Raw genomic sequence first — 23,020 nt, forward strand, 5'->3', positions numbered from 1 at the left:
GTGAAGGACGTGGTTCAGTTACGGTTCGACTCAACGCCAGAGTGGCCGACTGGCTGCGAGCGGAGTTTCATCATTATGTGCCAGACATGCAACTAACAAGCAGCTGCTTTAGGAGACAAGTCTTCACATTTTCATACGACCTCTGATCTCACCAGCTGCTACTGTCGGATCTGAAACAGTTATTGTTTATCTACAAAAAACTAATTGGTAAATAATTGATTAATTGTTTCAGCCATTTTTTCAAGAAGAAATTACAGTTTCTCTGATTCCAGCTTCTCAAATGTGAAGATGTCTTACATGATCGTAAACTTAAAGTTTAGGATAACTATAATGTGCATTTTTCAATATTTTCTAGCACTTTATAGACAAAATGATTAATCTATTAATTCGAGAAAATAATCAGGGGAGTAACTGATAAGATAAATAATCGTTAGTATCGTAATTTATCACTTCAACCTCTCTAACCGTCATACTGTTGGTCCTCTAATCCAGTGCGTCGGGTCCAGAGGCTATTTTCTTAACAGTCCACTTACAGCTCTGATGTAGACTGAGAACGGCAGGTGAATGCAACTAAAGACCTGGTAAAATAGAAAAAGCAGCAGCGCTCTGGACCCTGAGGGCTGACTAGTGGAGTTTACAGAGAATGGAGACATTAAATCAAAACACTGCAGCAGATAGGAGAGGTCAGACTTCTCCGAGCTGACAGAGGAGACTCGGTAAGAGAACAACAGCACAGAATAACTCAGAACATCTCAGAGCACACAACACTGTTCAGACGTCTTGTTTCAGTCCTGTCAGACGACGAAGATGAAGCCAAACTGAGCCAGAGCTCACTAAAACTGGAACAAAAATATACTTATACTGACAAATCCTGGTTTGCTTTAAAACTTGGATGGACTCAATTACAATTTTGAGGTACTTCTACTTTATTTGAGTATTTACATTTTATGCTACTTCATACTTCTACTCTGCTACATCTCTATTATACTTTTTATTCCACTACATTTATTTTAGAGCTTTAGGTACTTTGCAGATTCTGATTATTAATACAAAATATAATCAAGAAATAAATGATGATGTATTATTAGAGGTTAAACTATCCAGTAAAGTAGTTAAAATTAGCTCCAACTTTACCAGCAACAACATTAAAGTGATGCTTACACAACAATTATAATCCAATCATATATTATATATTTTTCTGATGGGCCAGTAGGGGAGAGCGGGGTCGGCTGGGACACTTTTGTATCGACACCAAATAAACTTCCATTACTCACAGACTACTTGAACAGTAATGAAAATATTTTGATCCCTGATCAGATACAAGTGTCTGCTAATAATTTACCAAGTTTTTTAGAGCCCAACCCAAAAGCGAAAGGCACAATTTTTGTTAAATGTACAAAGAGTGCATTTCCCCAACAGGTCGGTTGGGACACCATGTTCTGGGCTAAAAAATTAATAATCTAAATTGAATAAAATTGCAGTCTAAATCTGAACACCTTATATTTACAATGATATTTTTTGTTCACACATTTCTTTGTGAAGAAGAAAACATTTGTAAAATGATTATATTTTCATAAATTACTGGGATATGGAAATTGGCAAACAAAAGGGGTTGTGACTGGCTGCCATTTGAGAAAACAATCACTCAGTGGGTGTTGTTCAATTAGGAAAAGCCTTTGTCTTGTTTGGTGGTGAATGGCATAGTTGCTTTCTAACTTGCTGAAAAAGACACTGTCCTAACCGCACTCTGCCCTACTTTTACTGCCAAAACGTTTGTACTTTTACTGAAGTAAAATATTTAATGCATGACTTTTACTTGCAACGGAGTATTTCTACACTGTGGTACTTAAGTTTAAGTACTTCTTCCACCACTGACATTCCCTGATGTCCACCATTTGTCTACTTAATGATTTCAAGAGGATGTCCCCATTAGCGTCCAAAATACTTGCAATAATTCACAAAACATGCTGCAATATATTAGGTGAACTGTCCACTGACCACTATAAATACAGAGAGACATAACAGATATTTGGACTGTAAAAAAAAATCTCAAACCAAAACCAATCTGCGAGCAATAAAAGCCGTAAAAGCGCCCTGCTGTGCTGAAGAAATCAGGGAGTACTGATGTGTGGCCGTCCATCCGTCTATTAGTCAGCTCTGTGTCTGTTTTCTGCTGCGTAGGGAGGCTGCGAGTGTGTTTGTGTTGCTATCTCTCTATTTCTTCTCTCTTTATATGCCTCCCTCTCACAGCGGCCTCCTCTCTTGTTATGACAGCAGGGTGTTTTTATGGAGCAGACAGGAGGAACAGCGGTGCAATCATGAGAGCTGGAGAAGGTTCAGGTGCACAGAGACTCAGATAAAAGATGAAGACATGCTTGCTGTGTTGTCATTAAACATGTTTTTGTGATCCAGCTATAAAGAGTCGGACTCTGTCGACCAGTATGACTCACATAAATGACGTCAAGGAATGAGGGTGTAGAGAGGAAAATCTGCATCAAAACACCAACTTGGCTTTCCCGAACTATGGAGAATTAACCTCCGCTTTATCAGTATGACTACTAATATAATAAAGAGCACATTTAGATACAATCTCCTCCTTCAGAGAATGCCCTGGCACTTGCTCCTGCATTTACTGTTAGACAATGAACTGAATAACAGTGGGCAGCAGGAGATCAGATGAAGGTAGACCTGGCCACATGTTTTTGATTTCTTTACAGATATCTCAAGCGTTAAACACGATAGCGTGTTTGCCTAAGGCGGTGGCAGTCATGTGTTTTCTTACTTTGATATACCGTCCTAACACAGAAGAGAAATCAAGCACCGATTGGCATGTTGAGTGTAAACACTGGACTCACACACACACACACACACACACACGGAGGGTTGTGGTTGGTGTGGTCCTATTAGCTTTGGCTGCTGTTCCGAAGGTAAACACACACGCTGCTGATAAGACCGACTGATTGGTTGGAGGGGAGTGAAGCCCGGAGGAACGAGAAGAGGAAAATCCCCCTGATGGAAAATCACCTTTCAAAGTCAGAATGACGGACAAACTCTGAATATAAATCTTCATACTCTAAAGTCACCTTAAGCTGGATTTATACAGTATATATATACAGTAGTAGCCGCTTTAGGTTTCATCATAACTGATGTGCACACCCTGAAAATGTGATTATATGTTGGGGCTACAAAGATAGCACATCGAGGCAGCAAGAGCTGTGATTGGTCAACTTGGGCTGCTTGTGTTTTCTCCAACAAATTTCTGATATCGGTGGATAATCAGGGTTCGAGTTACGTGGGAGCGGAGCGGTCTGAGCTCCCACGAAAGCAGTAAAATCAAACATCAGTGGCCAACCCGATCTCATGGGAAGGCGGAAAAATAGCACGACATTACAAGGATATTCCGCGTGTTATGAGGACGCATTTTAGTCATCAGTTAGGTTTAGGGAAAACATCATGAGGTTGATTATAAATCTGTGATGTATGGTTTGATAGTTCAAAAGACGTCTGTAATACAAAAAGAACTGTCCCAACTCATCATCGGCATCGTGTGTTTCAAGTTATGGAAAACGAGATGGTCATGGATCGGACTGTGATTTACAGGGACACCGTCATTAAGTAGGAACTAACTGACCTCAGAAGGAGGAGAACTTTAGACAAAAAAACAGATCCTTCCATGGAACGAACTAGACTTTTGATCCTGAGACTTGTGTGCTCAAGTAGGCACTGGCACTTTCAGACTGACAGTCACTGAACTTATCACACAGCGCTTTATTTGTATGCCTGTTTTAATGATTTTAATGTATCCCATGTATGTGTATTTATTTTCTGTAAAAGAAAAATGTCATGGTTGGCATTAAAATAAGTAAGTAAAATATGTACGGAAAGAACTTTACATAAGTACAGAAAACACGTCACAAATGTCACTAACGTAACTTACAAAAGAAACAGCGGTCTCCTGGTTGAAAGTCCTGTGTTTGTTGTTCACACGGATGTGTTTATATTGCAGTCAGTACAGACTACATGGCCTTCTCGCCAAAAGCAAGAACGGAGGTCTTATTGCTCTCTAAATGATTTGTGCATTATTGTGTAATTAAACTCAGTATTCTGCTCCTTTTTAGAAACACACATTTAGATAAAACTGTTCTACTGCAAACCTCCTGTTTTCTCCCACAGTGAATGAAACAACATAAACAAACACAGCGATTCCAAGGAATAGTCTCATTATTTAGTTACTGTGGGGAATATAACAGCAACAACAATACATGTTTGCACGGAAGATTTCTGTAATTTCCTTTTTTGTGTTTCTGCTTCAGTTCACCAACAATGTGCTTGTTACAGTTTCATCACTGGTAGAAGAGATTTTGAGGCATGAGGAGGTGAAGACATCATCTTCTTTTTCCTTTAGATTTTAAAATAAATTGCTAATAAACTCACAACAAATAACAAAAACTACAAAGTACCGTTTAGTTGTGGTGAGTTTATGTAAGTTTCTGTATCGTCTAAAGGTGACTAAGGGCCAGCAGTTAAAGGTGCGGAGTGCTTTTTCCCCTCATGACGTCAAACTGAGGGTAGAAGGGGCCTGTGGCGTGAACTGCACAACTTTATTCAAACAAACACAAATCAGTAGAGATCTGGCAACCCCTCGATCAGGAAGCTGTACCCACCTGCCTCGGAGGGGCCTCGGAGGGGCCCCGGAGCTCAGCGCCACCTCAACTGTTGTCCTGTCAAATAAACTCAGGAGAGGCAGAGAGCCAAAGGTTGGGAGGACCCCAGTGATTAAAGGATAATAAACGTGAACTCTCCTGGAACAATATTGGGCAGCGCCCTGTGAGGGCGAGCGTCTCGGCAGCACTTTGACACTTATTAGTTGAACATAACACAGGAAGACAACCTTCAAGTGAAAGGTTCAATCAAAAGAGAGAGATAACCATCGAGGAGCACCTGCCGTTGTCAGAATGACTGACAACACAAGTTAAACAATTTACAGGACCAATATGACACAATACATTTAACATGTTCATTATATGAAGTGGTTTCTAACCAGTTATATCTGTTTGGTCCCGGATTAAAACACCATCTCCACATTTTATTCAGCATAATGCTGTTTGAGTAAATTACTTATACAAGTCTATGTGAGGTCTTCTCTCAAACTAAATAACACAAATGATTTCTATAAGTGCCTTTGTCTCTGAAAAGGCAAGACCAGGTTAAGATCTGTCCATCTACAGATATACTGTAGCTGCCTTTCAGTTAGTACTGAATCCTGACATGGATGGATGAGAATGGATCATCTATTGTTTCAAAGAATGAAGTATGTTTTACATTAGATCATATTTCAATAAACATCATAATCTACATACAGGGCTGTAGTCAAGACGAGGTTAGTTGATTCCAAGTCAAGTCCAAGACCAGGTCCAGTCGGGTCTGAGGCAAGACCAAGTCAAAACTGAATCCAGAGCAAATTGAGTCCTGTTCAAGACCATAATAGGCAATATTGTTTTTCCAATGCTAATATAGTGATTAAAGATGGACAGAAATAATTCATCTATAAACAATATTGATCTATCTTCTAACACCAAACTAATTAATGTATAGAATTTAGGTTTGAAGACCAATACTGGATTCTACAGGTACGTTAAGGACTGATGCCAAATCAGCAGGAACAACTAGACCAGTTCTCAAAAGCTGAACCCGAGACCAAGACAGGTCCGAGTCCAACGGGGTCCGAGTCCAACGAGGTACGAGTCCAAGCCAAGCGCAAGACTTCAAAAAAGTGGTCTTGAGACCGGACTGGAGTACTACAGCCCTGCCTACATAGGTATATATGTTATAATCTGTTGTTAGGGTAACTCTTCAATGTCTGGCCAGGAACAACAGATATAAAACTCTGTCTCATTTACAGTTTCTAACATGGAATATAATTATATATATATATATATTGTTTTTAAATATGTTTATTAATGGGCATTCATTTCCTATGTTTTGTAATCCGCATCGGTTGATCAGAATGGGAGCACTGTAATTTAATTTCTATATTTTTATGGATGAATAATAAATAAACAAACATAAAATAACTTTTCTACCTTAATCATAATCTAAGACTTTTTATCGGCACAGCTAAACTATCTTAGCTTTGACAGCAGTTATTTTACTTTGTCTTTATGACCATCAGCTCCAGCAGCGAAACATCTAGATGTAATATTAAAACCCCGGAGAGCTTAACCGTCAATCTTTCATTTACTGTTGGTTTGTTAGTACATGCTACATCCTGCAGTGTGTGTGTGTGTGTGTGTGTGTGTGTGTAGACCTTGAGGGCTAACTGTCAGAAACAGATAACAGAACCATTAGCACATAGGCAGTCTGTGATCTTCATTGAGGGTGAAGGGACGTTATTGCACTCGTTTACAGAAACACTGCTCTTTTTTTTCACTCTGTTTCTCTCCTCATTCTGCCGTCAGCGACGGGCCCGCCTGCTACGATGCCACGGCCAATCGGGGCTCAGTACGAGAGGAAGACGAGAGCCGACAGCTTCTGTGACACAGGCCAACTGATTGAGACTCATTATGTCTCTTTTCTTTCCAACGCACTGCTCTCTCGCTCGTTCTACGGATGTGATTTGAGGGGAAAAGTATAACATGCACAAGTGGTTTGGCAGCGGGTATCTGAATAAATGAGCATAATGAATGCATAATATAGCTGGTCAGGGATTAGTGGTTCAGTAATGGTGCTTTCGAGTGGAAGAGAGACGGGGTAGTCATGAAGCTGACGTCTCTCTGATCAGCACAGCCGTGATGACGAGGAGAAACAGGGATGAAATTACACCAGAGAATAAAAAAGGAAAGGGAGACAGAGGCCATTCAGAGGCATAAAGAGTAAACAAAAACAAACAGTCGGAGAAAATGTACACACGTCTAAGTGTGTTGGCAGTGTTACTGTAGCAGCATTTAGCAGTCAGGAAACATGCAGCTCTGCTTGACTCCTGCTCTCTAACCAGCATGTCAGCACTTTTCCTCTGACCTTTTGACTTTAATGGATGTGCGTGCTAACTTAACCTAGCTACATAATTACAGCTGCTTGTACTGTAATGTCAGGGGGAACGTGGCCGTCCAGCACGAAGCACTCATTCAGTACGAGGGAATATTCAACATGCAAAGATTGGTTGCCTCGGAAGTCTGGTAACGTTAGTCTGGTGCCACTGAGTTACAGAATGAAGGTTTTCTTTCCTCTACATGGTATGTGTTGGGGGTAATGCGTTTTGCACAGTTTCTTATTTGTAATCACTATTATTGAATCTTCTTTATCCAATACTGTTTACTGCCTCCTAACTCCTGTCTTTGGCCTTTATTGAAAGTGTGTTTAGCAAAGTAGAGAATGCTACAGATCAGACTAAATAACCAAGATGTGTGAAAAACATCTCAGAAAACATGGACAGCTTTATAAAAGCAGCTTCTCTCTCTCAGTGTGTTAAACCGTACTGTTCTGCACTAAGAGCTCTCCACTGAAGAGGAAGTCATCTATTTTCACCAGTTTGGCGTCAGTCAGGAGGACCATTCATCCCTCCATCAGCTGAATCAATCAACAGCATAAAGGCAGTTTTTGAGGAATGTGTAACAACCACAATAATGTTACGCCATCAACTGACGTCATTACGAGACACACAAGACACACCGGAGCAGATCACGTATGAATGGGTTTTGTTAACATCGTCATGGACGCAGTAACACACAAAATGCAATGACGTGTTATCAGCAGCTGCAACAATAATCATTGTCTGTAGAGGAGAGGAGGAGGAGGAGGAGGAGGAGGAGGAGGAGGAGGAGGAGGAGGAGGAGGAGGAGGAAGAGGAAGAGGAAGAGAAGGAGGAGGGGGGAGGAGGGGGAGGCGGAGAGGTAAGGAAGAGGAGAGGAAACTAAAGTAGGAGAGGAAGAGGAGAGGAGAAGAGAGTAAAGGAAGGAAGAGGAGAGGAGAGGAAACTAAAGTATGAGAGGAAAAGGAGAGGAAAGTAGAGCAGGATGAGGAGAGTAGGGTAGAGGAGAGGAGAGGAGAGGAGGCGGAGAGGTAAGGAAGAGGAGAGGAGAGGAGAGGAGAGGAGAGGAGAGGAGAGGAGAGGAGAGGAGAGGAGAGGAGAGGAGAGGAGAGGAAACTAAAGTAGAAGAGGAAAAGGAGAGGAAAGTAGAGCAGGATGAGGAGAGTAGGGTAGAGGAGAGGAGAGGAGAGGAGGCGGAGAGGTAAGGAAGAGGAGAGGAGAGGAGAGGAGAGGAGAGGAGAGGAGAGGAGAGGAGAGGAGAGGAGAGGAGAGGAGAGGAAACTAAAGTAGAAGAGGAAAAGGAGAGGAAAGTAGAGCAGGATGAGGAGAGTAGGGTAGAGGAGAGGAGAGGAGAGGAGGCGGAGAGGTAAGGAAGAGGAGAGGAGAGGAGAGGAGAGGAGAGGAGAGGAGAGGAGGCGGAGAGGTAAGGAAGAGGAGAGGAGAGGAGAGGAGAGGAGAGGAGAGGAGAGGAGAGGAGAGGAGAGGAGAGGAGAGGAGAGGAGAGGAGATGAGAGGAGAGGAGAGGAAACTAAAGTAGGAGAAGAGAGGAGAGGAGAGGAGAGGAGAGGAGAGGAGAGGAGAGGAGAGGAGAGGAGAGGAGAGGAGAGGAGAGGAGAGGAAACTAAAGTAGGAGAGGAGAGGAGATTAAAGTAGAGAAGAGGAGAGGGGGAGAGAGCAGGAGAGTAGAGAGGAGGAAGAGGAGCAGAGAGAAGGGGGGAGGAGAGAAAAATAGAGTAAAGTAGATAATAACAGCGTACCTGCTCTAATTTGAAGATGTGCTGGTTGAAGTAGTGCTGCAGTCGTTCGTTGGCGAAGTTGATGCAGAACTGTTCAAAGCTATTGTTCTCGTAATCCTCAAAACCAAAGATGTCCAGGACGCCTATCGACAGCAGCTGGAGGAGAAGACAGACGGCTCAGTTTACTTCTATAGTTTACACTTTTAAAGGATCAGGATATGAAAAAATATCCTCTGGCAACACTGTCAACATCAGTAAAAATGTATGATTCTTTATTATTTATTGATACTCTTTATTGTGTTTCTCATTTTATTCGTTACAGCTCCAGTGACCCAGCTGTCCCCTGGGTGTTAATAAGATTCATGGCATCATACATCATTAATATGCACCATCTGAAGGAGGCCTCCGCCCAAAGACGGCCTTTAATTATGAAATGGACTGTAAAAGCTGTTTCCAATTTAATCTAATTTCATTCAGACGTGTTTTATTTCTCTCTGCAGGGCAGTTTTTTAAAAACATACATGAGCTCACACATACATACATATAGCTACACATATAAACTGTTATCTGCACATCAGAACAATGACCTTGACTGAAAGTGCAACCTCATCGACCCGCTGACAGCACCGAGGGACGACAAACACACACACACACACACACACACACACACACACAGATGATGTCAGTGCCAAGGGAGGCACACGCACACACACACACGCACAGCGCTGGGACAGCAGAGGACCACAGGGGGTAAACTGAGCTGAGAGGAACTTGATGCCATCTGCCCAAATGTTCTTGGCACACACACGTGCACATACACACACACACCCACACCCACACAATGATCTGTTTTCTAATCCTTTAGATGCCCCCACAGGGTTTGACGTGCCAGCTGCCACATCAACACACACATATGTAGTTATACACACACACACACACACATAGTGGAATTTTCATATCACACCACTCGCTGCCTCTGGGAGCAAAGGACGCCAGAAAAAAAGCAGAAAGGGAATCGAGTCTCGACTGACAGAGAGGCAGGCAGGCAGACAGACAGACAGACAGACAGACAGACAGACAGACAGACAGACAGACAGACAGACAGGCGGATGTGGTTGACAGACAGACAGACAGACAGACAGACAGACAGACAGACAGACAGACAGACAGACAGACAGACAGGCGGATGTGGTTGACAGACAGACAGCAGCAGGATGGGGAGAATGAGTCGGACAAATGAAGGTGAGGAAAGACAAAAAGAACAAAGGGAAGACATGAACAGGACAAAGGGACGTATGTGGATAAATATTTATCCTCATGTATGTTTGCACATTTTGGAAATACTTTTATTTGGCTCTTACATGGTCACCTGCTTGTTCCACATATTTCTCTAAAAGAGACTGATTTGTTTTAAAAGACCAGAACGCAGCATTTCTGTATAATAACTTGTTGATTTTTTGGGGGAAAAAATATCACATACCATACACAAGTGTAGATTTTTCAGATGTTCATCTTCCTTTACAGCAATTTAAATAAAAAGTAAGGCTGCACAATTAACGACTGGGCTGCACTATAATATATATCTTATCATATACCGTACCTTACTATACTACTACTGCTACTGTTGTCATGACAACTACAACGGCAAAGCCCAAAAAGTATGCAAATGCAGAGATGTTCAAAACACGTCACCTGCTTTAATTTGTTTATGATAGAATTGGAATTTAGTATGAAATAAATTAAACTAAAAACAACAAATTATGAGCTTATGATAAAAATTTCAAAAAAGTTTTACAACCCCTCAACACCTTTGAAAAAAAATCTATTGTTTTGATATACATTCATATTGTTTTATCTTGTTTAGTTTTGTTACACATACATTTTAAGTGTGTATTTGTCTCTTATGCCGTCTGTTAATGATGAATTCCACTGTTGCATACCTCTTTTGAACAATTAACGGGATGCAAATATGTTGTTTATATTACTGGTTTCATAAAGTTTGGATAAAAAAACCTGCAAGGATATATCTGTCTCATGGACAGATGTAATAGGTGTGTTTCTGTATGTGAGGACATACATTAAGTGTGTGTGTGTGTGATTTTTTTATTCCTACCTTTGAGTTATCCTCCAGGTCCTTGTTGTTCAGCAGGGCATGGTTGGTCCTGAACACAATCCAGTCAAACAGCGCGCTGTACAGTGACTTCGCCATGGAGTCCCTCACCGTGCCCGCCTACACACACACAACACAGAACACGTCAGTTTCCTCCTGATCAAAAACATGTGTTTTTAAATCTGGAACAGGAGCCAATGCTGTTTTATCACTCTCACTCTCAGCCTCACTGAAGCACAGAAACCCTCCACTGCTGCAGCTCAACCATGTTAATATCACAGTGGTGGTAGTGTTGCTGCGGAGGCCAACAGGGCTTAGTGGAACACTTATGCAACCAGTAAAACACGTACTTCTTTTTGTTAACCTGGTTATTTTGTTCTGTGTAATGCTCTTTTTCTGCAACTGCATAACACAAAGTCATTCTGCAGCACGGACACTGCTATTGTAGGTAGAAAGCTGCCGACTTCACTATATCAAACCCAGACTAACACCTGCCGACTGCAGCAGCTCAGGTCAGACAAACACCACATTAATGTTCCCTCTCTGTTCTCTGGAACTGGATCAGTGTCATATTAAATGTGTGAAGCGGGCAGAGAAGAGGTCTAATGAACTGCTCTCACAGGGAGACGCTGAGTCATCTGATTGGACTCACAGAGAGAACAAAAAACATCCAGAAACCACAAGGAAAAGCAGAGCTGCTGTGGTGAACAATTAATCAATGTATATATATATAGTGCTTTAAATCAAATGAGACAGTCAATAATTTGGATATAGAAATCTAGTTTCACATTATTGCTGACATTATAGTCAAATAATCAATCAGTCGACTGACAGGAAATTAATCGGCAACAATCGTTTAAGTCATTAATCAAGAAAAAATGACAAACATTTGCTGTTATAGATGATTGTGAATTTAATATATCGTAAGTTAGACAAAACAAGCAATTTGAAGACATCGCCATAGGCTCTGGGAAACTGTGATTGACATTTTTTTTACTATTTTCTGACATTTTATTGACTAAAAGAAACAGATCAATTGACGATAATAATAATGGTTAGCTGCCTTTTGACCCACGCTGCTGACATACATTTTAGTGTGAAATCCTGAAGGAGTAGTTAGACATTCTAGTTCAATAGCTCATTGGTTAGTTAGAAACTTTATTGCCCGCTATGTGGAAAATTGTCTTTGGCTTCACCACAATCAACATGGATTACAAATAGGACAATAGTATGAAACAATAAAAACATTGGAAGAGCTTGGAGATCAATCAAATGCAATCAAATAAAGTTCAGTAGGCCTTTTACACGAGGCAAATATGCAAATTCAGGGAGGAGTGGGTTGAGGGGTTGGCCCTGTAGGCTACGATTAAATATGTATTTAATCATTCAAATGCACTTGGGAGAATCGATTTCTTGTAGACATTTTTGGTGTCTCATTTGCTTTTTTTTCCAGAATTAGATGAAGAAGATCAAAACCAGTCTCATATCTGTACGCTAAATATGAAGCTATGGCCAGGAGGTTATTAGCTTAGTTTAGCATGAAGACTGGAAGCAGATGGAAACAGCTAGCCTGGCTCTGTCTAAAGTTAAAAACAAAAATAACAATACTCAGCCTTCCGACACCTCCAAATTTGATTAATTAACGTGCTATTTCCAAGTTGTGGTTTTACGGTGAGTTAACTCAGGTGCATGTGTTTTAATACCTTTGGACAGTGCCAGGCTAGCTGTTGTTTCTCAACTTGTTTCTAGTCTCGATGCTAAACGAAGCTAAGCCAATCTCCAGCCAGCTCTACCTTCGCATTTATCATACCATTACAGACATGAGAGTGGTGCCAATTTTCTCATCTCGCCTTCAAATTAACAACTAACCAAGATCAATTAATCAACATTATTTATTAGGAAACAATCCAGTCTGTTGAAATGAGCCAACAGTCAACTAGCATTAATCTCACAGAAGATTCCTTTGGACAGCATTAGCTCAAGTACCAACATTACAAACAGTCCGATAGCAACTATGCATCTTTAACGTAGAGATAGGAAATGCCAGGCTTTTGTTATTAATAAATTGTTAAAGGTTTATAACAACAGCCACTTTGTATTTAGAGGGTCAACACGTGAGCTTGTTTAACGCTCCCACACTGCTCACAACTCTGAGTTACTGTTCTTATGTTGGGGAGTCTTGCTGTGCAAAGTGCTGCAATATTTTAGGCGTTTTCAGTCAGGAGCCAGACCTTAAGTGCCTCCAGACCTGCAGATCACCATTTGGACAACTCTTTTTATGGATCGCTTTTCTGATCCATAAAAAAAACAACGCTGCCAAGAGGAGCCAGTATTACGCCTCAACAAGCCAAAGAGCAACTATGCTCTCTCCTCAGACATGATGAAAGTGATGCTAAGCTAACATACGCAGACTTAAATGGAGACTTGGACACCAGAGCTCGTTCTTTGGCAGCGAGAAGTGTTATGATTGAGAGGGGGAGTGGAACAAGACAAAAAGAAATCTGCTTCAACTAGGTCAAACATTTTCATGGCAGGAACCCCGTGCGTTACAACAGAGATCAAAATTTGACCCAATTTGAAAAGGCTCAGGGTAATCCAATCAGAGTAGATTTAATTTAGCAGAGATTGAAAACAAATAGGAAACAAGAAGGGGGGAAACTTCTGTATTTGTGACGACTTCTGGTGAGTGAAAAAACACAGAATCACACCGCTCTGTATAAATGCTGAGGACCCCATAAAAGACAGACAGGGAAGGTTGCAACTTTGGCATCAGGGCGTCTTTACGTCAAATACAGACGGTAGTGAGAACAACGGGATGTTTGGTTTTGCTCATGTCAAGGAGTCTAACCCTGGTTTCATACCAAACGTGTACTCATGCATAGTTTATGTAAAGCAATACCATCCTTCCAAACAGCTCACTAGGATGCTACGGACTACATCTGAATGTAATTTAATATCTAACGTTGTATCCCGATCCTCTCCCTGAAAATCCACTTGGATGGAAGTGTAGAGTTACATAACTCCAGGAATTTCTTCACTTTTCTCTACAGTTAACTTGGCGTCATCATGACATCTAACTCCTATCAATGCTGAAATGCCAGACACATACAGCCTGGTTCCAGACCAGTTTTCAAATTTGTGTAGCGATTCAAAAAGGTCTGGTGTTGTGCCCATTGAAGACTATTTTCCACCAGTTGGAGAAATCCAATCAGAGCTTGGTAGGGCAGGATTAAGAATGTGGACGCCACCTTCCTACATACACAGCTGGCTAAATTCATGAAATATAGCGACAGAAAAATGGCAACAAGCGTGGATGACATCGACACAGCTGCACAAGAAAGAATGTGGGGAAACAAAATTCGCAAAACACAGTCTGATTATCATGCTGTGATCGTCTAAATCATCTTATTTTGGGGTTGTGTCTAGAAGGTAATCCCCAAATTATGAAACTCTGGTGAGATGGTTAAGGTTACGCATTGACCTTGAATGGTCTCACAAGTTTTTTTGGTGGTTACCTTCTAGACATATTTGGCATACTCATATTAGCTGCTGCTAAACTTTGGGAAGTAATTTACATAGACCTGGATGATATTTTCCCATATTTTTTTGTCTAACTGATTAATAGCCACAACAATTCCTGAAATCGGTCCAGTATTGAGGGAGAGCGCTGTAGACGGCAGCTGCTCACAGGCTGCAATATGGTGCTATTGGGGCAAGCTTGCACCGTCATTTACGTCCACTAAAAGTGCTTGTTTTTGCTGTGACAGGCTTTGATTGTTATTGTAAGTGTCTGACATTATGTGAATGAGGTTTTTCTAATCGATGCCCGCCTGTATTTATTTGAGCCAGAGTATACGGATATTCAGATTTAACAACAAGACTTCTCCTTGAGCGGGACTTGGATACAATAACAAACAGACCGGATGAAGCGAAAGGTAAGAAAAATGTTTTATTTCTCTGTAGGGTCCTTTCCATTATGTTGTCACACACTTATAATAACAATCTGAGCCTGTCAGTGGCAAAAAACACCTTTAATGAACGTAACGTTACATTGACGCTGCTCACTTGCCCTTGCAGCTCGTTTTGCGACTGCTGGTCACAGCTATCTCCCTCAATACTGGATCGAATTCAAAAATTGTTGTCCCCATTAGTCACTTCGACACAAAAACATGGGAAAATAGGGTTGAAAAATACCAAAGTTACCCTTTAATGGCCAGTATAAGCTGACTACAACAAATGATGACGAATGATAACAGCAAGCAAAACCTTTAGCAATGCTCATACTGTATGGGCACTATTGTTTTAAGAAAGACTTGATTTTGTTTAAACCTATCCTTTAATTGGTTTGCCTGGTTAAATAAGGATTAAACTTATCAGCTATACACTGTATTACAACCCTGAGGGGGAAGCAAGTTCAGACAAACCAAATTTGTCAGAGGAAGTTGGTCTGAAGCTTTCTGAAACAATTAACAAAAACACACACACAGACTCAAAGTACAAGGACATTAAAACTGAATACACCTAAAAGTCTTAAATCAGTTATACAACAAGAAAAAATTGAAATATTCCTCCTCTTTCAGAGCCCTTTGTGGGACATTGTGAACCTGATCAACCTCAGAAACACCGCCTCTTGAGGCCGCATGCGGCCAACCGCCGCGATGAAGCAAAACTGTACATTTTAAAAGCTGCCTCTTCACTCCTGCATTATTGATTGTTTATGGTATTTTTAGCAAGCAGGCTCATGACGTCTCCGTTTCCACAAAGTTATGTAAGATTGTTATAAATAATACAACATTTGATGAGAAGACTCACGGTTTTAAATGCTTCGGCAGGAACTCCGGGGATCAGCAGATGAGATGTGAACATTTGACATGCTCACTGAGCATGAATTGTCTCTGTGTGTGCCATGTAATTTAATTATTCACCACAATGGGACCAGTTACGAAGTTGGAGGGAACATGGCTGGAAGCAAATGGGTTGAAAATGTTTTACTGGAGGGGCCACCCAAGAAACTGACAAAATAATTAGCAGGACTTTATCAGAGGCTTTTGTAAAGCGTACTGATGGCTGTTAAAGCAGGGCTTAGCTGGTGCTTGTCATTATAAGGTTCTGCTGAGGGGAAGTTGTTGTTCTTGTTCTTTCCATTTCTTTCTCCTGAAAACCACAGGAGGTGTGAAACACCAGCATGAGCTCACGCTGCACGTGGCCTGCTGGCTTCCTCGCTGCAGGATGCTCTGTCTGTTCGCGTGTGTTTCACCGCAACATGCCAACCTGCATGTGTTTTTAATTTATATTAATGGAGTTGTTGTTTTTGTCTATCAGTGTACATACATTACATACATTTTACAATCCCTCAGCGATGGCAGATTACCTCTACACCTCTACCTCTCTCACTATGAGGCTTCAACAACTGTGAAAGCGTCTCTAATGTGAAGCAGATTCTTTTATATGAATGACAGTCTGATGGCTCCTCCCTCACCTCACTTCCCCTCCACCACGTCTGTCTTTAAACAGGAAGAAGGAAGTGGTGGAGTCTGATTATCTGGAGCCAGATCAAAAATGTCAAAGTCAGACATCACACCTTATCTTGACACCAAGTGGCAACAGCGGGTGCTGAGAGACGAAGCCAACGCAGAAGTGCCAAAAACTGTAGAGCCTCGAATGGCTACTTGCGGCTGGCTCCAAAAGCGAGTCAGTACCCATAGACCTCCATGTTAAAATGCCCAACTTTACAGCAGAAATAAACATGTTTACAACCTGCTACAAAAAATGGTTTTGGTCTCTATAGCTAATTTCCCCGTTCATGACAACTGTGCAGGCAATGAGTTTTTTATATACCTCACCTGTTTGAATTATATTAAGGCTTAAATTTCGGCATTAATTGAGTGACAGGTGGGTGCCGTACCAGGTCGCTAGCTGCAAGCTGTCTGCCTACGTCAATATTTTATACGGTCTATGCTTGACACACACATTCACACAATCATGATCTCACAGATGCACAAACTGGTGCATGTTTTCTCACTTCTCCCGACCTGAAATAACCCTTACCCCGAGCTAAACCACAGAGGCCAGTATTATTAGTACCCAACTGGCGCAAGACTGTAATTCCCCATAATTTTATATTATATGTTATCAATGATAATTTGATAATAACTGTTTTTAAAGTGAGGTTAAACTCTGGATCTGGACCTGTGTGAAGTCTGTTGTCTTGATTTGAAAGTCAAAGTCAGGGAAAACGTGAAAAACAATTGAAGGCTGGATTCAAAAGTAATATGTTGCACATTCACTAACGCCACGACGGCACTTCTTAAGTGTCCTTGAGCAAGACTGAAAGACGTTAACAAACTCCAGACTCCAGATTAGAAGCTGCCAAGCAAAGTTTCCCTGCTAAGAGAATCACTTTAACTCTCATTATTTCTCTGGATCCAAAACTAAGCAATTCATAAATGCATTCCACCTGACTGAACCGGGGCCCATCCAATGAGTTTAAGGATCTTATTGGCTGAAGTCGGGGAAATACCAGTCTCTCCTCTGGAGCACATGGAGGTTCAGCAGGTCACACACTCAGCTGTGGGTGGATGGGACAGCTGCCTAGCACACTTTCTCAACCGCTCTCATCCAAGTAGGAAGAATCGTTTCTGAGAAGAACCGGCAACATTTTCCAGGTTCTGTTTTTCCACATTTCCTTTGTATAAAAACAGGCGTGGTGTTATGGATTCCACAGGTGGCCTCAACTCGCTCCCACGACCCTTCAGTCAGATCAGGGCAGGGCTTCACCGTCGCTGCTCTCCTGGTGTGTGTGGGCTGTTGTACATCTATATTTGTGAGGACCAGGGAGTGCAGGGAGTGAAGACTTTTTATGGAAAGTGAGGACACTTTGGCCGGTCCTCACTTCTTCAAATGGCTGTTTGAGGGTAGAGACTTGGTTTAAGGGTTTACGTTAGAATTAGGTTTAGGTTTAGGTTAGGGTAAGGGCTGGGGTTAGGCATAAACAGTAGTTGTGATGGTTAAAATTAAGGGTTAGTGGCTAGGGAATGCACAATGGCCATTTCACTTCATTATAAATGTCTTTTTTTTTTCTTAAACCGAAAAATTAAAAGCTGGTACTCGTGCAAGTCCCGGCATTTTCCACACTGTAAAATGCAAATATTTCAGAATAAAAGCCTTGTTAACAGATGAAGGGATTCTGTCCACAGAAAAAACGCAGAAACAAGAAGTGTTGAGTTAAAAATAAATAGGCTACAATATTAACTTTTTTCATGTCTGTGACATATTCTACAGATATTTAGACATTGAAACTGTAGTAATGTTGCTGGTATGATGTCGATATACAGTCGAAAGACATTTTTTTCTGTGAACCGTGCACGGTACACGGAAAAAATAGGCGAGACCTCGAATCTCTAGAAGAGACTCAGTTGACATGCAGCCGAGCCGCACTGCTCCCGCGGGCTGTGTGGCTGCTCTAACCTGTTAACATGGACGCCGAAATAAAAAGCAAGTGGTTCAACGACGCACACGAGCTGCTCATGCTTCCTTTGTGGCCCGGCCGTTCCTGTACCCCATTGCCTGCCAGCTTGATTTAAAACAGCTATAATTCAGATTTTTGTATTAATGATGGATCACAAGATTACGTGTATGTGAAAAGAGTCTCTCGTGTTGCATAGTAGGATTGCTTCAAGATGCATCAGGCAGCTATTTTCAGCAAAAGAGCTCTTTAAACCCGCTCTACGCTACCTGCCCAAGACCAAACAGACAAAGTTAGCGACTTGGAGCATGTAGCAGCTAAAGAGACAGATATTTCCCTCAGGAGTTATAGTGGCGACTTAGAAAAGAGCTAAAAGAATAATAAATATATAAAATATGTAGAATAGCATTTATGTTTTTTGAGCGAGACACTGAAAGATAAAGCACTTTGTCCGTAAAGGTTGAAGAGAACTATATTCAGTAAGTGCAGTCCATGTACAGCTTGTTTCTGCTGCCTCCAAATGGCTAAAACATCAGTTATTGCAGAAATAATGTTGGGAGACAGATACAACTATATGGTGAGAGGTAATACGACTCTTCTTCTCTTAGAGCACACATCTGGGGATGTCCTGTTATGCCCTTCTATGATTTTTCTGTCAAGAGGAGGCTTTCAGAGAATGAGAGGTCGCTCCAGGTCTTTCTATATCCATTTGCGTCTCGCTCCTTTCAAGATAAGGTCATCTTGTGAAGGACAGGAGGGAACTTCCACGACATGACACCAGAAGCTGCAGGACAGGGTTTATCTATAGCTGCAGTCCTCGTCCAGGATTACGTTTCTGATCGCATTGTCTGAGCCTCTAGTCTAGAAAAAGGGAATTTACTGTATGTGTTTGAAGCACATGTGTGACTGACAGAAAGAGAGAGACAAACAGAGACAGGCTTTTGGCTTCTGTACTGTATATTCCAGTGGAGGTTGCACATTCCTGAGACCAGACCACATGACCGGAGGGATGGGAGGGGGTGTGTGAGAGCGGGAGCAACCATTGTTGGGCTAAACTAACCTGTAGATCAGATGGGGGGTTAGGGGGTGTATGTTGGGGGGGGGGAGTGGAGCCGAGCAGCGTAACAGACTATCTATGTGTAGCATTTCCTTCCACAGACGAAAGGACCTGCAGACACGAGCAGAGAGCTGGACCAAATTCAATCCCACGCTGAACCATCAAAGGCTTCGGGGACGGAGAGATAAACGAAAACCACTGAATATTAATATTCACAAGCACAATGATAGACATCAGAGCCGTCTATCTGGGTCAACAGAGGCATCCTGGAGGTAAAGTTTGTCCAGAGGGCTGTATGGACGGGGTTAAGTCGCCCTGCTCCTTAACTCGACAGGAAACAGGAAGTTGCAGAGGAAGAGACCTCTATCAAAAGAGCCTTAGAGAGAAGCGGTGGGGGCTGGGGAAGTGCCACAACGAACTCCCCAGACAAGCACACACACACAAACACAGAGTCTCCCCTACAGCTGACGCATTTCATAACAAAACATTCGGCCACAATATGCTTTCTTGAGACAGACTGGAATTTACTCGAGCCACGCCCCTACTGCCACCCACACACGGCCGCCCTTTTGACCAAACTATACAAATGAGTAAACCATGAAAATGTGTTAGAAAATGTCCCTCAATGTTTAGCATCTTCTGGGTTTCATTAAATGTGTGGTGACAGTAATACATACTCACAGTTACAGTATCAGTTTTAAAGCCATTTCGCACCAAGCACGGATTTTCGTTCCAAAAATTCTCACAGGAATTTATAAAAAATGATTTTGTGGGTTCTTATAAATGCTTGCACACCCCTGCAGAACATTTGTACATGCGAATATATAGTTTGTGATCGCTCAGCAGCTGGGATACGATGAAGATGGTACTGTAAGGGGAGCGTACACATGCCGCGTCTTTTGCTCGTTCAAATCCATTGCTGTCAATGTAGCCGCAGAGCAGGTGTGTTCAAACGCGGGAGCGACACTGTTGCAACATGCAAGCGTTCCGAAGCGTTCCCAAACGCCTATTTTTCAGGGTGCGACAGCTGTGAACCGAAATAAAAATTGTACAACTTTTGGAACGCTGCAGCGTGCACCGCATATCATGTGACGAGGAACAACCAATCATAGCCGGCAGATATCTTTTCTTTCTTCTGTAAATATCAGTCTACGGTAAATATGGAGGAGAAGTTAAATCATTTTAGCGCAGGGTTACCCGGAGCTTTACCATCTGTCCCACAGACTATTCTACTTGCTTCACCGTTTCCGTCCAAGAACGTCACAACATCCGGTTGAAAAGGTGAGCCAACTTGACTCAGAGAAATGGAGCAGTAATGTCACTTTGAGGGATTTACGGTGCTGGAAATCCATTTATGTTTGTTTTGGTTTTGTTTAGTTTAGTCAGTGAGGCTTTTACTGCTAAATTACTACAACTTCATCAACATCCTGATTGCAGCACGCAGGCTTTGGTTGCTTAGTAATAGCAGGCACGAAAGGAACACAACCTCCCAGCATCTTGAATAAAAGGATGAAAGCTGCATGGCAGGTGTTTTCCATGTGTTTTTAGACGCGGCATGTGTACAGTAAAGTCATTATGTTTGAGTGGGTAGGTGTCACATGTTAACGTGATGCTGTATGTGGATGTTGCGGTAATTAAAAAGGTCACCTCAGCAAGTTTGTAGGGTACGATGAGCCTCTCTCCGACGGTCACCGTCTTCCTCGTCGTCAGCGCTTCCAGCAGCATCTCCTCTTTGACCTGAAGAGGAAGAAAATAATACAAGGATGAGGTCAAGATCGTGTTTGAGCTCTTACGTGATGTTAAAGGGATGTGTTGTTTAAGTTGTGACCTATTAGAGTACAATGAATGCATACAGTATCAGGGATAAAAACAAACATTATAAGTATTATACAGGGCCACTGATCATAGCAAACGTTTAGCTGAAGTGAGTATTTTTGGGACTTTTATTTGACAGTTAAAAGTGATGAAGTCATGGGAACAGTAAGAACGATAACATGCAGCAATGGCCCAGCCCAATAATGTCCAAGAAAAAAGTTTTATTAAAGGGGTTCTTCAGAAATATAATATTGCGTTAGCATAAAGCTGGAGGACTCACAAGAGACAGACTAAAGAAATAGAATAGTTAAAATGTAAGTAGCAGAGACCGAGATAAAGACTTTTGGTTCCTTGTGTGGGTCAGGCTCCAAAAAACGCAGAATCCTACATTTCCCATAATGCAACAGACCTTTTTGGGGGACTAAATTAGCTATCAAAAGAAGATCACATTAAACAGTCTAAAGTTCTGTGATTTGGTTAAAGATAGTAGTTTTCTGGGATTTTACTGTTTTTCCCAGAGTCAGAAACTAATAAATGCTTTAGGACAGACATATTTTTTTTTAATGTATTTGGTCACGGAGTAGTCTGGAGTCAAACAGCAATATTAGGCTGTATTAGCTCAACTGTTTAGAGTCAAGGGGCTCAAATATCATAATCATGATCCCATAGGCATACAGGAACTGAGCGAAACTAAGCAAGTAAACTAAGGAGGGGGTGAGGGGACGCATTTTTCCAAGCTGTGTCTGAGGGGAGGCCCCGAGTCTCAGACTCTGAAAACCTCTGTATTAGACCACTGCTGGAAATGTTGTGAACTGTTGCATCAACATGACCAAGAATCTCTATTTAAAGACAGACATTCCCATTTGGTTATTTCATCTCTACAGTAAGAGCACTTTCTCAAGTCATGATATACATTACCATGGTGACAGAAGATTATATCCATATCACTCATCCCTAACTGACCCTTCAACCCACTAAGCTGAATCTCATAATAACTCTTCTAACTAACACAGCTGGCCAAGATTAGCACGTAAACACCCGCTCTCTGCCCTCAAACACACACATACATACAGTACAATAGTATGTGTTGAGTTCACACAGACTCTGAACTTGGCCCCAGACAAACCATTGATGACAGGGCCACACTGGGAGAAGCAGATGTCACCACACACACACACACACAGACACATCTCCTCCATCTATAGGGATTATGGGAGTGGGCCGAACAGCTGCTGCTGAGACCACGCGTGTGTGTTTGTGTGTGAATACATGTGACAGCATGTCTTTGTGTGATTGCCTGATGTCTTCATGTATAAAAAGCAAGGGTGTTAATGTTATTGCTAATACCATTATGGATGTAGGTTTGTCAGCTGGCTCCTTCGTAAAGACTTGTGTGTGTGTGTGTGTGTGTGTGTGTGTGTGTGTGTGTGTGTGTGTGTGTGTGTGCGCGTGCGCGTGCGCGTGCGCGTGCGCGTGCGCGTGCGCGTGTGTAGGGGGGTGGCATAATCAGACTTCATTTCACACTGCCTGGTAATCCCTCGACTAAGAGCAAAGCCTATTCTGCAGCCTGGTGATTGGTCTTTAGCCGGTACATTTCCATGTATTAGTCGCTTGGTAACAGGCTTGCTGCTCCGTCTATGATCACAGCTCTCTAATACCATAATACACACAAGTTTGTAAGCACTGGTTTGGGGTCAGTGATTCTGTTCTCAAATTAACCAGGGTTTTTCTTTTTTCCCCTCTGGGACATGAAGACCTCGAGTCGGATTCGAAGCAAATCTTAAGCTCTGACAGATGCTGTTCTCTCCTT

At 41.9% G+C, this 23,020-nt stretch overlaps 1 protein-coding gene across 19 annotated transcripts in view; it reads right to left on the minus strand.

The window, feature by feature from the left end:
* Window positions 1-23,020, minus strand: part of LOC141766740 (unconventional myosin-IXAa-like) — a 166,069-nt gene that overhangs the window by 41,954 nt on the left and 101,095 nt on the right. For all 19 annotated transcript variants that reach the window (XM_074633854.1, XM_074633850.1, XM_074633848.1 and 16 more), the window contains 3 exons: window positions 21,043-21,132; window positions 10,877-10,993; window positions 8,785-8,919 (listed from right to left, as the gene is read on the minus strand). In XM_074633854.1, coding sequence (XP_074489955.1) covers window positions 8,785-8,919; window positions 10,877-10,993; window positions 21,043-21,132 — 342 coding nt within the window. The remainder of the gene's footprint in view (window positions 1-8,784; window positions 8,920-10,876; window positions 10,994-21,042; window positions 21,133-23,020) is intronic.

This window comes from Sebastes fasciatus, chromosome 4 (genome assembly GCF_043250625.1).
Source record: "Sebastes fasciatus isolate fSebFas1 chromosome 4, fSebFas1.pri, whole genome shotgun sequence".
Classification (NCBI taxonomy): domain Eukaryota; kingdom Metazoa; phylum Chordata; class Actinopteri; order Perciformes; family Sebastidae; genus Sebastes; species Sebastes fasciatus.